The sequence below is a fragment of the Zootoca vivipara genome, chromosome 13 (genome assembly GCF_965207765.1).
Source record: "Zootoca vivipara chromosome 13, rZooViv2.hap1.1, whole genome shotgun sequence".
In the NCBI taxonomy this organism is placed as follows: Eukaryota; Metazoa; Chordata; class Lepidosauria; order Squamata; family Lacertidae; genus Zootoca; species Zootoca vivipara.
The window spans coordinates 43723339-43737620 of NC_142596.1; the positions used below are offsets into that span (position 1 = coordinate 43723339).

The 14282-nt window shown below is 43.6% G+C and overlaps 1 protein-coding gene across 4 annotated transcripts in view; it reads right to left on the minus strand.

Moving 5' to 3' along the window:
- Positions 1-123: 123 nt before the first annotated feature.
- DAGLB (diacylglycerol lipase beta) overlaps positions 124-14282 on the minus strand; it is a 29566-nt gene continuing 15407 nt past the window's right edge. For all 4 annotated transcript variants that reach the window (XM_035130947.3, XM_035130946.3, XM_035130948.3 and 1 more), the window contains exons 6-16: positions 13602-13727; positions 13282-13409; positions 11033-11159; positions 9344-9427; positions 7730-7807; positions 7447-7527; positions 7176-7303; positions 6059-6127; positions 5881-5953; positions 4280-4533; positions 124-1353 (exon numbers count right to left, since the gene is read on the minus strand). In XM_035130947.3, coding sequence (XP_034986838.1) covers positions 1158-1353; positions 4280-4533; positions 5881-5953; positions 6059-6127; positions 7176-7303; positions 7447-7527; positions 7730-7807; positions 9344-9427; positions 11033-11159; positions 13282-13409; positions 13602-13727 — 1344 coding nt within the window. In that variant the 3' untranslated portion in view covers positions 124-1157. The remainder of the gene's footprint in view (positions 1354-4279; positions 4534-5880; positions 5954-6058; positions 6128-7175; positions 7304-7446; positions 7528-7729; positions 7808-9343; positions 9428-11032; positions 11160-13281; positions 13410-13601; positions 13728-14282) is intronic.

Here is a 14282-nt window from a genome sequence, read left to right on the forward strand (position 1 = left end):
CAGTAGCAACGTTCTTTTGGGAAGATGAAACAAGCCAAAGTATAATGCAACAAGATTGTCCCTTATTTCCATTTTCAGTTGGAACCTAAATCTATGAACAAATACTATCACAAAACACTGATTCTGCTTGGCAAGCAGTTTCTGAAGGACTTGCATTTAGAAAAACATCATTTTAGAGACATCATTTGCTGCACAATCGTTTTAACTACAAGATTGCAAGTAGGAATATTTTAAAATTGCTTTTTTTAACATAGGTAGTCCAAATGTTCTTTCACAATTCTCCTAGAATGGGGCAATGTGGAATAATACCATAAGCAAGGATTTAACCCTTCTATACAATTAAATGCACATTCAACAGCCCTGAATGGTAAGCAAAAGTAGACAAATATTGCACATGAACCCAAGTAGGCAGCCCTGTTTAGGGAAGCTTTTAATGTTTAACAGACCATTGTATTTTAATATTTTTTTGGAAGCTGCCCAGGGTGGCTGGGGAAACCCAGCCAGATGGGCGGGGGTATAAATAATAAATAATAATTATATTATTATAAGTAGCATTTAAGCCTACAAAAGTTATATAAAATGCAGGCTTCCTTCAACAGCAAAGAAAATAAGATTTCTGCCATGAAGGAAAATGCCAATAATAGGCTGAAGTTCAGCTCACCTCTTGGGGGTGGGGGTGTCACTTCTGTATATCCAGAACGGTGGTAAAGTTGTCTTCAATTTAATATTTTCATTTCCCCATGTCTCCTTTTTACAAGTGCTTTGTAAACCTGGCGGTGCGGCCAGCTCTGCTATGTGAAACAGATGTAAGGCAGAGGTAGACAGTAAAGTATGAATGTATATGGTCACTCTAGCTAGTCTTGCCTTCCTTCCCATCAGTCTCGCGGCTCTCTGTACCAGCTGCCACTTTACGCAGCCTTTGCTATAGATGGTTAGAAATCACGACGGGCTCACTTGCATCTGTTAAAAGTGAAACAGCTCACCTTGAAAAAGGACCCCAGAAAAATCTCTGCAATGCAAAGAAGTGTGTCCTCTGCTTTGTCCTGAAAATGTTGAAGACCTGCCCCGTTCAGCTCCTACTTTTGGGGCATGAGTTAAGTACAAAAGGCCTGCCTGTCCAAACACCGTTGATCGGCTGCTGTCCTCTTTGTCTTCAATTATACAATGTTTGTAGAAAAGTCTCCTTGCGCTCGACAAGAAATGCAAGGTGCGTTTTCCTGAGCCAAGCTATTTAGAGCTTTGAGGACGGTGTCTGGCATATGATCAGTTATCATCTTGGGGCTTATTAAAATATTACCAAAGGCGGTTTCTTTTGACCAGCTTGCAGTGTACTTGACGTCTGAAGAACACCACCTGGAAAAAGGACAACGTGTCAGTGGAATACTTGCAGCCCTGATTTCAGCAGCTATTTCGAACACTGATTGATCTTTGTAAGTACATTGTAGCTCCAAGCATGTAGCTCCAAGCACTCGAGCAAGACTTTGATCTCGGCTGTTGGAAGCCTTTCCCTGCCTTGTGGATGGCCGCATTCCGACAGAGACAATCTTATCAGGAGCTGCCTGTCGGCAGTGGATCAGGCTGGGCTCCAACTCCCCAAACCTGACCACCGCCTAGGCTGCCCTCTGTGCCCTGCTATGAGTTGAGAAGCAGGCACCATCTGGACAGGCCCACAAGCTCCACATCCTTGGTGCATGTGATTGTGGAAGTTCTGTTAAGAAAGGCTGCATCCTCTTTCTTAGGGTAGACAGGAAAAGGAAGTTGATTTTTAGAAATAGCTGCAGCAGCCAAGCCAACACGATCTGCCTGAACTACCTGAAAGACAACTTGCCTCCTGTGACTTCTACCTGCAATGCACTGCCAACAGCTGTAGGAGTAATCTCAAGGACAACTTTTTTTGGAGGCAGTGAAACTCCCTTCTCCCATGCCACTCCATCCAGGGGCTGAGACAGGAATGTGAGCTTCTCAAGATATTCTATAAGGAGCAGCTGATAATATTGGGTGGTATGGCACCCCACTTGTGAAACACCCTCTGGACCTAGCAATGACCCTCCACCTTTGAAATTCTTCATACTGTCACACTGCTTTTCCTTTTTGGGACATTACTCTGTTTCACTGATTTTTTCTTCTTTTTGCAACCCCCCCTTTTTTTACAAACTTTCCCTTACTTGCTTTTTAAAAAAAGAAACATACCACCATGTAAACAGATTCAGAAGAGGTGAGGCACAATGCAAGAAATATAACACACAGTAAGAATAGGGACCCAGGTGGCGCTAGGGACCCAGGTGGCGCTGTGGTTAAACCACTGAGCCTAGGGCTTGCTGATCAGAAGGTTGGTGGTTCGAATCCCCGTGATGGGGTGAGCTCCCGTTGCTTGGTCCCAGCTCCTGCCAACCTAGCAGTTCGAAAGCACGTCAAAATGCAAGTAGATAAATAGGAACCGCTACAGCGGGAAGGTAAACGGCGTTTCCATGTGCTGCTCTGGTTTGCCAGAAGCGGCTTTGTCATGCTGGCCACATGACCTGGAAGCGATACCCCGGCTCCTTCGGCCAATAATGCGAGATGAGCGCGCAACCCCAGAGTCGGTCACGGCTGGACCTAATGGTCAGGGGTCCCTTTACCTTTACCTTTTTAAGAATAGCTACCAAATGAGCCTCGATGCCTGAGCACATATTACTTTTTCTTTATTTCCTTTTTTTGCTGTGGAAGGAAACTACAGTAGTGTAAGAAAATCACTTCTATATTGTTCAACTGCAAAATACAGCAAGAGCAGGGGGGGGGTTGGGGGAGGCGGCAGCGGCAGCGGCAGGGTTTTAATAATGTTCTTATCAAAGGTTTTCCAAACCTTGCAGTAATAAATTTGGCAACTATTCAGTGCCAAAAAGCTGCCCTGCTCGAGAAAGCTATTAAAATAGATTCTGTTTCTATGAGGTCAACAAAAATCTGAGACAGGGAAGTTGTGCTGGTTTTATTGCAAATGCAAAAATGGAGCAGGCTGTCTAGGGCGAGAAACCAGTGGACACGAGTCCTCAAGCTCTTCCCCTCAACCCTATCAGTGATTTTAGGTGGTGGTTAAAAATAAAAGTTCCTTTTCTGCTTTAAGCAAAACAGATGGCAAGTTGAAACTGTGCGCCTGGAAAAAGTGCATAATGAAGGCATAAGAAAACTACAATTAGATAGCCCTCTGCTTCTCCCTGAGACAACAACTGGCTAGTATGAAGTGAGCACAGTGCTAGCTTGATAGGCAATCAACACCATATTTACAAAAAACAACACCACGTGAGGTGTTAGTATACACCTATGATGCCCTTCAAAGCCTGGGACCAGTGTTAAGAGAGGTGTCTCCCTGCATTAACTTACATAACTCAGCGCAAAAATCTTTGGGTCAAGCCATGCACCCTTTATGACAGGTAGTCCAATGACCTCGAGCAGAACCTTTATTGCAAGGGCCTCAAGGCTTTGGGAATGATTTCCTTTATCAGAACAACTCCTCTCGGGGACTTCCGAAAAAGCGGCAAACCCAATCTGGGGTGAATTTTGAAGAGGCTGGCTTAATGGGTGAGAGGGTGCTCTGTATTCCTGTATTTTGCCTGCTAAAATGCTTTTGTTGTAATGCTTTATTTTTATGTAAGTTGCCTAGAGTTTGAGAAAAGTGGTATATACCTATGTTCAAGAAACAAAATGCTAGATTTCTAGCATAGTGGCAGGCCACCACACGAAGGAAGGAAAGACCGTTTCATATAGCTTAGGACAGGGGTGGCCAACTCCCAAGAGACTGTGATCTACTCACAGAGATTAAAAAGTGGCAATGATCTACCCATTATTTTGGGGTTCAGGTCAAAGAGCATTTTTTAGGAAGGAGGAAGGCCCTTTTTCCGGGAGGAGGTAAAATGTTGAGCTTTTTTTAGGGGAGCCACAGTTGTTCAGCTTCTTTGGGGGAGCCAATGATCTACCAGTGATCTACCACAGACGTCCAGTGATCTACCAGTAGATCACGATCTACCTGTTGGACATGCCTGGCTTAGGATAATAAATAATTGCAACAACTGAGCTTCTTGGGACACCTGGTCAGATCGAGGGAAACATTCTGCGATCCACACAATACCACTATTAATTATCATCATCATCATCCAAACCTTTCATTCACCCCATTTCCACATCCATGCACCTTTTCTCACTCAATCCTTGCCAAAAGAGTTTTCTGAATGTAAAATGCAGATTCAGGGCAGAGAGAGAGAGCGCTGGGGAGCACGTGGTCACTGATAACAGGTTAGTCGTTTACCTCCTTGTGCTGCTTTCTTCTACAACGTGGATGATTCTCCCAGGGAGAAAGAGGTGTGGAAACTGAGCCGGAGAGCTTAAAGGCGAGTCGTCACCTAGAGTAGTGTAAGAAGGAGACTGATGAACCATTAAGTTTTCTTCAGCTAGAAGAGGCTGAGTCAAAGCATCTTGGTTTCTACCATCCAGTTCCGTTGGAAAGTTATCAGGTTCTCCTCCAAATACTTCATACCAACAGCCATGTAGCAGGATCTGGTACTGTGCGAGGAGAAATTGAAAGACAAAAGGAGAGCATATGAGAAACCGCGAAGCCATTTGGCTAAGTGGGATCATTTCAGCTTATGTAGAGAAGTATTTAAGAACATCGACACCCACAATAATTCTGTGCTCTTATTCCAAAAGTATGATGCCTGGGCAATTACTTCCCTGCTCCCACAATGCAAATCAGAGCAAAAAAGTGAAACCTCAGACATCTCTGACGAACAGCTCCATGATGAAACTAATGGACTTGAGTCAAACAGACTGCCTGCCACCAAAGAGCTTTTGAACTGGGAAGACGCCAGAGCCAACCTAGAACAGAATTTTCTACATCTAATGCACGTGACCTCTAGAATCCCAAATCATTTCACCGCTATATACAACTAACTGCATATGAAAATCCCTACAAGTACACCCGTGCCAGCAATTATTGGGCTTGGTCTAGGGAGGAAGTGAAGACTGGACGACTGCAGCACATTATATCTGGGACCTCCCTTGCACTTGGTCCAGAAACTGCAACATGGTTGCCAACAGGAGTGAGACCCTGAGCCAAAGCTCTTAACAGCTTGGGACCAGTTTATTTGAGGGAGCGCCTTACCCAATACATGGCCAACCCATCAATCTGTGGAACTAGTCTTCTTCTTCTTTGGCGATCACTTGTAGCCGAGTAAGATTGTCTTCCATAAACATGATTTTAACAATGAGTCCGTAAGTGACTGTGGAGGCCAATTCTGGATCCACACGTCCTTCCACAGTGGGGACATTGGTTTCCAGGCGGGAGTTGATCACGGTGTGGATTTGCCAAGCATGCCTTCGTCTTAGCACGTTTCTCCCTTGCGTCCTGAGATCGAGTGTCTTCAAAGCCCATGACACCTTTGATAAAGGCTGTTCTCCAACTGGAGGGCTCGCAGGCCAGTGTTTCCCAGTTGTCAGTGTTTATACTACAGTTTTAAAGATTTGCCTTGAGACAGTCTTTAAACCTCTTTTGTTGACCACCAGCATTACGCTTTCCATTTTAAAGCTCGGGATAGAGTAGTTGCTTTTACAAGGGCCACACAGTGTCTCTTTTGCACTTGTAACGAGTATTTGCACAATGCATTGCTTTTCAGTGCTTGCTTTTAAGAAAAAGGTTTTTCGTTTGCCTGCCCAGCTATACATGGCTGACATGTATCTTAACAGGCAGCTTTATTTTAAGCTTTATTTTACAAAAAGAATGCATATATTTAACAACAGGTTTTATGTATATTTGTTGATAATTTTAACATATACCTTGTGTTCGGAGAGGTTGTGACCATTAAAACAAGCATTCAGATTTTTAGAACAAATAAGAACGGTCTGTATTTTTACCTTGGGTCTGTTACAGTTGGCAACTATCCTAATGATCCTTCTTTTCAGGTCTTCCATGTTGGGCATGCTTAGCCTGTTTGGTACACAACAATGAGGGGGAAGGAGATAAGCATTCGTTAAGCCATCTGACCAAGGACATCACTTTCAAACTGAATCAGCAAGTAATCTGCATCCTTACCTCGGAACAACATCTTTCCCGACAATGACAGATATGATAAACTGCTTAGTATATTCCGCAAGCGATTTGCTTAAAAAGAAAGGGAGGGTGTTAAAGAAAACTGAAACCTACTGTCAGTTCCCTTATACAGACATGCATTACAAGAGTTTTAAATGTGCTCCAAATGGCTTCATTCAAATTACTTCATTCAGAAAAGGCCCTTAAGCAAGAGAGAACTACACTGAGCATCTTCTATCACTGGTAAATAAAATATGACCAAATGTTACCGCTGTTTGCACCACAATCATGTCTCTCCCCCCCCCCTTTAAAAAAGAACAATTGGAATGCTTCCCAGAGTGCAAGACCTTCCCTTTGGAACAGCATTTGGTAGAATTATCTTCCAAGACAACAGTTCCCCTTTTCATGTGCATAATGCGCACATGCACGTAAAGATACAGTATTTGCCCATCGATAGATCTCTGCACATAACTTGTCTGTGCGCCATGCAGGGCTTGCATTTGAGCTCAAGAAGAAAAAGGAACCTTGTGTCGATTACTAAGCCACTCCCACATGTACAGGTCTGTGTACATGTGGAAGCAGATGGGTAGGAGGGATCACATAGGGTGGAAAGCCGTTCTGTTCTTTCATACAGATGATCTATCTGATCTTAGATGCAGAAACCTCACTGCGGATGACCAAGTCTGGAGCAATAATGGTCTCCTTGTGCTTTTAATTCATTTGCTTTTTAAAAAGAGCCATATCATGACCAGAGCCAATTTATTTTTCATTGCTTACCAGTTATTCAAGAACACAATGTTCTTACCCACCCAGATTGTTGTGGATAGAGGGGGATGGACACAGAGCACTTAATAAAAGGAGTCTGAAATATACTAGAGGAATTGTAGTTCATTTTTCAAACCAATCCATCTCTTACAGGTGAGAAATCTATATGCAGAACCAAATCAGTTCAATTCACGTAAGTTCTTCCTAAGCTGACCCAAGTTAAATTTACGTCATTTCATGTCCAAATTCCCCCTGGTTTCTCAAAGCTCACTGTGCTAAGGTAGGTTGGGCTCCCTGCTCTATTTGCCAACGAATTTCTGTCCTGAAATGGAGATAGAAAATTAATATAATTTACCTTAATAAACCACCTGGTGGAGAAAAGGCGTAACATCGCAAATTGGGGAATGTGTTTTTGAGCATGATCGCCAAAATGGAGGCCGTTCCCCCTCCTAAGCTATGGCCAATGACAACTAGTTTATATTCCTAGAGATAAAAAACACAGAAAAAACACAAACAGAAATATTGATGAAATGAGCAGCTCAGCTAAACGCTTGCAACAGAACATGTTAGCGAGTAGGTGGGAGGCAAGGGCGATGCACGCCCAGAGTTTGGAAGCGACAACTTACAGGAGCAATTGTGAAGGCTTGGTTCAGAATCCCGTCATTTATTAGCCTTCTGTAAATATAGTTGGCAGCCTGGGTTATCCCCTAGGAGACAAAAAAACCGGTGTCTCAATTTGAAAGCTCGTTTGTGTTTGCAATATGTGCTAAAATCCATAGCTCAGTCAGTAGAGCATGAGACCCTTTATCTGGATCCCCTGGAGTCTGCACAGCGTCTCACTGTACACACAGAAACAAACAGTTTTCGATCTCCAGGCTTTGCAAAGCTCTCACAGAACTACCTGCTGACCTTATGCACAAAACCGTTTTCCAGAACGTCTTCCAATGTCAAGTGTTCACAGTCTGCCGAGAGATCCGTGAGGACGTCCTGCATGCAAAATAAAGGAAATGTAGTTTTGAGCATTTTGACTGCCTGCCAAACATACACAAAGAACACCACCCACTGCCAGGATCAGGGATACCTTCTTGCAGAGTTGACACAACTGGATATCAGATGGCAGACGATTTTATACTCAAGATATTCTGGAAGGCATGTTAACATCTAGAGCATGGGCTGCCAGCATTGTGAGCTCCAGATGCTGTGGACTACAATTCCCATCATCCCTGACTATTGACCGTGCTTGGTTGGAGCTGATGGGAATTGTAGTCCAACGGCGTCTGCATGGCACCACGTTGGCCACCGCTGATTATCACTCATTTCAGCTTCACAGAAACTGACCGAGAAAGGGGAGGAATCAAATATGCTTGGCTTGGCTTGGCAGTCCAAAAAGAATATGAAAAATTAAATAAGTGTTAGCTTCTTAGGAAAACATGGTGTGTAACTGTTTAAAGTGTATGCATTTGGTTTGCAAAGTCTTAGTTTAATAATGAATGAATTAATGCTGTTCCATCTATGATTTTTTTATCTTCATTAAGATTTAATTGTATTAGTTTATGTAATTTATTTAGATTTCTGCTTTTCTTCTTTCTTTCTTTCTTTTCTTTTCTTTTGTTCTTTTAAAATCTTTTTTCTTCTTTTCACGTTTCAAAGTTTTGATTTGTATGTATTTGCAATATACCTCAATTTTTAAAAAATTAAAAAATACTTGGCTGATTATATAGGCTATGAAGGGCACTGTTTATAATAATATAGCAAGCAAAGGAGAGAGATAGCCCAAATAAGGTATCATAGCTAAAATCAGTCTGTGATATTTTTTTATTATTATTTTATGGAATGCATTTCTCAGCAAAAGAAGTAAATGAGATTAGACTTCTGAGATATATGAAGTGGAAAGACATTGTGGTATTGCTGCATATAACTGATACATTTGATTTGTTGCTTAGTATTTCTTAAGATATTAAATTTTAAAAATTTGTTTTTTAAATGAATAAATAAGTAAATAAATAAGAAGAGGATCCTCATGCCAAGTACTACATCTGGCACTACAGGGTTTTGCATACATGCTGCCGGTTCATCGTGTACACAAAGGGGTCCAAACTATTTTGAAATCCACTGAAAATGCAACCGGTGGAGATAAAAATAAAAGTGCAATATACAGGGATGTGCCACACATTTAGATGATGTACAGACAAGTTATTCCTGTATAAGCTTCCCATTCATACTAGAGCAGCAGCGGCCGACTTTGTCCCTCCAGATGTTGCTGGATGACAACTGTCATAATTCCTGCCTGGGACTGATGGGAGGCTGAAATCCAGTTAACACCAGGAGGGTACCACATTGCTCACCTCTGCCCTAGATGTTAAAAGTCCCAGCTAGAATCCCCAAATGATGTTTGATGACCCAACATGTCAGAACTAATATTTCTGTAACAACTCGCCAGCAATTATCCATGCCAAGGCATAGAAAGCAAAAAGTAATGTAAGCCGTGCTCCCAATTTTTGAATTGTATGAAATAGGTATTACCTCAAATGACAGGGTTCCTCTCACAGCGACGACGATGGCCTCTTTTTTGTGATCCAGTGCAATGTAGAATGGGATCTCATAAATCTAAAAAACACAAGGGCGGGCATGGGAGCATGAGATCTTCCACACTGGGTCATGCCAGTGGTTCCGCTTAGCTCAGCCACTGCGTCATCCAGATTTCTCCGGAAGGCTTGTCAAGCAGGGAGAGGTGAGTCCCTTTGTGAGGATCTCTCTGACTGATAGGTGATGAGGACTGCCTGCAGGATGAGGAGCCAACGAGGTGGGAATTGCATGGAAACCAGTCACACCAGTCTGACCCCCTGCTTGCTCAAAGCAGGATGCAGCTACAGCATCCTTGAGAGATGGTTTCTATGCAATTCCTGCTTCATTGGCTCCTCCTGGTAACTGCTGGTGGATCCAGCCTCTACAGAAGAAGAAGAGTTTGGATTTGATATCACCACCTGAAGGAGTCTCAAAGCAGCTAACATTCTCCTTTCCCTTCCTCCCCCACAACAAACACTCTGTGAGGTGAGTGGGGCTGAGAGACTTCAAAGAAGTGTGACTAGCCCAAGGTCACCCAGCAGCTGCATGTGGAGGAGCGGAGACTCGAACCCGGTTCCCCAGATTACGAGTCTACCGCTCTTAACCACTACACCAAACTGGCTCTCAGAGTTAGGTATCCTTTTAAAAAAGTCTGTTATGGCAATGGCCATTGAACTGTCATGTGGTAGTGGGTCCCACAGGCCAAACATATTTTTATGCAGTGCTTTTTTTCTTTAAAAAATGTTTAAAGGTACTCTCATTTTTACTCAAGAAAACCACCATTTTATCGTTCAAATACGTCGTACCTTGGAAGTCGAACAGAATCCGTTCCGGAAGTCCATTTGACTTCCAAAACGTTCAAAAACCAAAGTGCAGCTTCTGATTGACTGCTGGAAGCTCTGCAGCCAATTGGAAGCCCCGTCGGACATTCGGCTTCCAAAAATAGTATGCAAACCGGAACACTCACTTCCGGGTTTGCGGCGTTCGGGAGCCAAAACGTTCCGAGAACTAAGCTGTTTGAAAACCAAGGTACGGCTGTACAGTAAATGGACAAAAGTACAAAGATTCACGAAATGTTTAGGGGTATGCGTACCCCTGCGTACCCCCAGAAAAAAGCACTGTTTTTATGTACAATGGTACCTCTTAAACCTATCGCTCATTCAACAAACTCATCCCGTCAGCGCAAGGACTTTGGGCTGCGCAACGGAACTTGCCCTCCCCATCCTCTGCCCCCAAGTGCCCCCTAAATATTTTCTGGGGGTTCTCTCAACGCTCCAGAGAAGTTTTGGGGAAGGCACAGGGTATAGGTGGGGAGGTGGGAAGAGAGTTCTGTTGCACAAGTGGAAATCCTTGTGCTAGTGGAAAAGTGCATTGGATGCCACCCTTTGTGTTTTGAAAGAACTCTGTCTGTTCGTCACCATGATAAAGCAGAGAGCGTTCCTGTCGCAACTGCACCAACCTTGTCGAATAGGCTTGCTGTCTATTAAAGGCTGTTTTCTGTTTCAAACTATCTTTCAGCCATCCTGGTTGGGTCTAACCACTGACATCAACGGCCTGAGTGGAAAGCCCCTTGTCATTTCCAGACTTTTTAAAAAATCAAGAAATTACTAAGAACCAACTTGGTTTATTTTTGTTCCAACGGCTTACTTTATTGTGGAAGCTGATGTGAATGAAATCTCTGTACTGAAGTCCTGTGATTTTTAAGATCGCTCCAAAATTCATGTTAAAACGATCTCTGCCGATTATATCAGTCTCCGTTGGGCTGCTTCTACAACTTCATAGATTGAAGACAGAAGAAGAAGAAATGAGACACGCAAAATTCAAATCGGCTTCCCAACACTTCCCAAGTAACAGAAGCCTCTCACAAGCACGCAGTGTATGAAATTTGCTAGCACGTCAGTTTTGTTTATGAATTTATATCCCACTATTTCCTCCAAGGAGCTCAAGGTGGCATGCATACATCTCCTCATTTATTCCCAACCTCACAACAACCCTGCGAGGTAGGTTTGGCTGAGAGACAGTGACTGGCCCAAGGTCACCCAGTGGGCTTCATGGCTGAGTGAGGATTCGAACCCTGGTCCGAGTCTGGCACTCCTAACCACTACACCACACTGGATCTCCTTGTGTTGCGAGTCATAAAGGGAAATGGGGAGTAAGAGCTACTGAACTCAGTGGGGCTTGCTATCGAGTAAAACATGCATAGGTTGCATTACAAATTCTTAAATTGCATAACAGAAGCATAGGAAATCAAGTTAAAATATCATTCCCACCCACCCACCCCGACCCAGTTGTAAGAGGGACGGTCCTCACCTATCAATCCATCTCTGGGTTCTCATCCCTAATGCAGAATGAGGAACCTAAATCCCTCCAGATGTTGCTGGATTACAACTCCCCATCATATAAGGCCATTGGACAAGCTGGCTGGGGGTTATGGGATTTTGAATCTCATGAGGGTGCCACGCTGGCAAGCCCAGGTTGGAGCAACCCAGAAGGACTGGGAGAACAGGGTTCAAATCCCCCACTCAATTGTGCGGGTACATGTTGTTATAAGAATGTAATAGAAAATAGATAAAGATATGCATAGCAAATAAGAGTACATTCATTTGTAATGCAAGAATATACAATGGGGATTGATGGGAAGTCTAATTTGATGATTTATGTAAGATTTGGAGAAACTGGTTTTTCTTTTTTTCTTCTTTTTCTTTCTCTTCTTAGTGGACTTTGTGGTGTGAATTATGTTTTGTATATAGGATAAAAAAGGTAATATAAACTATTGAAGATTATGATTGTATTATAAAAAAATGTTTTATTATTGTAATATATGAAAATCAATAAAGGCAAAAAAAAGTCAAAACAAACCAACAAACAAAAAAACAAATCCCCCACTCAGGCACAAAGCCAGCTAGGTGACCTTGCGCCAGTCGCTCACTCTCTCAAACCGACCCACCTCACAGGGGTGGTGCAAGGATAACAGAGGGCAGGGAGGATAAAAAGGAAGGCAGAAAAACTCCGCAACCAGGGGCAACATGTCTCTGAATACCAGTTTCTGGGAATCACAGGTGCGAAGAGTGCTGTTGCACGCACGTCCAACTTGTGGCCAACGTGGGAACAAAATGCTGGGGTAGCTCCATTGGTTAGAGAGTGGTACTGATAACGCAAAGGTTGCAGGTTCGATCCCTGTAAGGAACAGCTGCATGTTCCTGCACTGCAGGGGGTTGGACTAGATGATCCTCAGGGTCCCTTCCAACTCTCTGATTCTATCTAGGACTAGATGGGATATTCATCTGATCTACCGGGGCTTTTCTTATGTCCACTCCTGTGACTCAGTCCCCCATCCAGGCAAGCAAGAGGCATTGTTGGAGTTTAAGCACACATTCCCCACCGGTTAAAAACATCTGAGATGCTAAGGAGAGCAAGTGAGGGTTGCAGCCTGGGGAAAGACGTAAGGGCCAAGCAGAGAGGCCTAAGGGCCGCATTTGGCCCCTGAGCATCAGGTTCCCTGCCCCTACATTATGAAGATTACCATATTTTTCCATGTATTAGACTAGGGTTTTTTCCCCTAAAAAATAATGTCAAAAATTAGGGGGCATCTTATAGACGGAAAAACACGGTAATTCTATTTTTTAAACAACCCAGTTATACAGCTCAGTATATATCACCCATTCTCTGTTTCCAAGCTTTTGGAGCCTATATAAAAAGCTAGCAATTCTTTGAAAAACAACCATCATATTTTGACATGTTAACAAGTTAACCTCCAGAGTAGAGCCTTCTCAAATGCTACACGGCAAGCAGCAACTTTCTTACACGATGAGCCACCACATTTAATACTCACGTTTAACATGCCATATTAAAGAATTAAATTTGCCAACCTGTTTTTAGACAGCGCATCAACCTACCAGTCTCCTTTAAGCTTACAGAGGCCTGTAAAAGGGTTTGCCATGATGTAGTAGGCCCAGCCATAAGTAGCCACGGCAAACTTCATATAGTGAGCGGCATTTTCTAACTCTGCATCCAAATCGTCAGCCTGGGGAAGGGAGAGAGAGTGACGGTGACTATGGTGATGAACACGGGTATGGTTATGTGCAATTGTGGGAAATTTTAAGAGGTACCCCACCAGACAGGGCCCTCAGAGGTGAGTTACCCTCCCACAGAAGAGCCGCGCATATATGCAGCACCTGAACCCGGACGACGAGTTCAAAACATCCAGCAGTCTTACCGGAGGAGTTAATGGTGACTGAGTAATAATTTCTTCAGGCTCCTTGGGACAATTTTCCACTTTATCTTGCTCTTGGTGGAGCAGAGTCAGCCCCGCTGCAACGTCGCTTGGCACCAAGTCGGTGTCCTGCAGAGAGAAAGTGACAGATACGTTCAGAAGAAAACAAAAACATTTACAGGCAGCGGCTGTATTTGGCACATGCAATATGCGCAGAATCACGCATGCGCACATCGCGCCGAGCCCAAAAGTGACCCAAGAACCTCACGAAAAGCAGTGGAATGGGGTGTTTTCAGGCTTTTCCAATGGCGTTTCAAATATATCTGATTTCACTTAAACATGTGGTCCCTTGGAATGTAACACCCACAGAAATTAGGAGTCGCCTGTACAGAGCACCTCAGTATCACATGCAAAAGGTAAAGGTAAAGGGACCCCTGACCATTAGGTCCAGTCGTGACCGACTCTGGGGCTGCACGCTCATCTCACATTATTGGCCGAGGGAGTCGGCGTATAGCTTCCAGGTCATGTGGCCAGCATGACAAAGCCGCTTCTGGCAAACCAGAGCAGCACATGGAAATGCCGTTTACCTTCCCGCTGTAGCGGTTCCTATTTATCTACTTGCATTTTGACGTGCTTTCAAACTGCAAGGTTGGCAGGAGCTGGGATCAAGCAACGGGAGCTCAC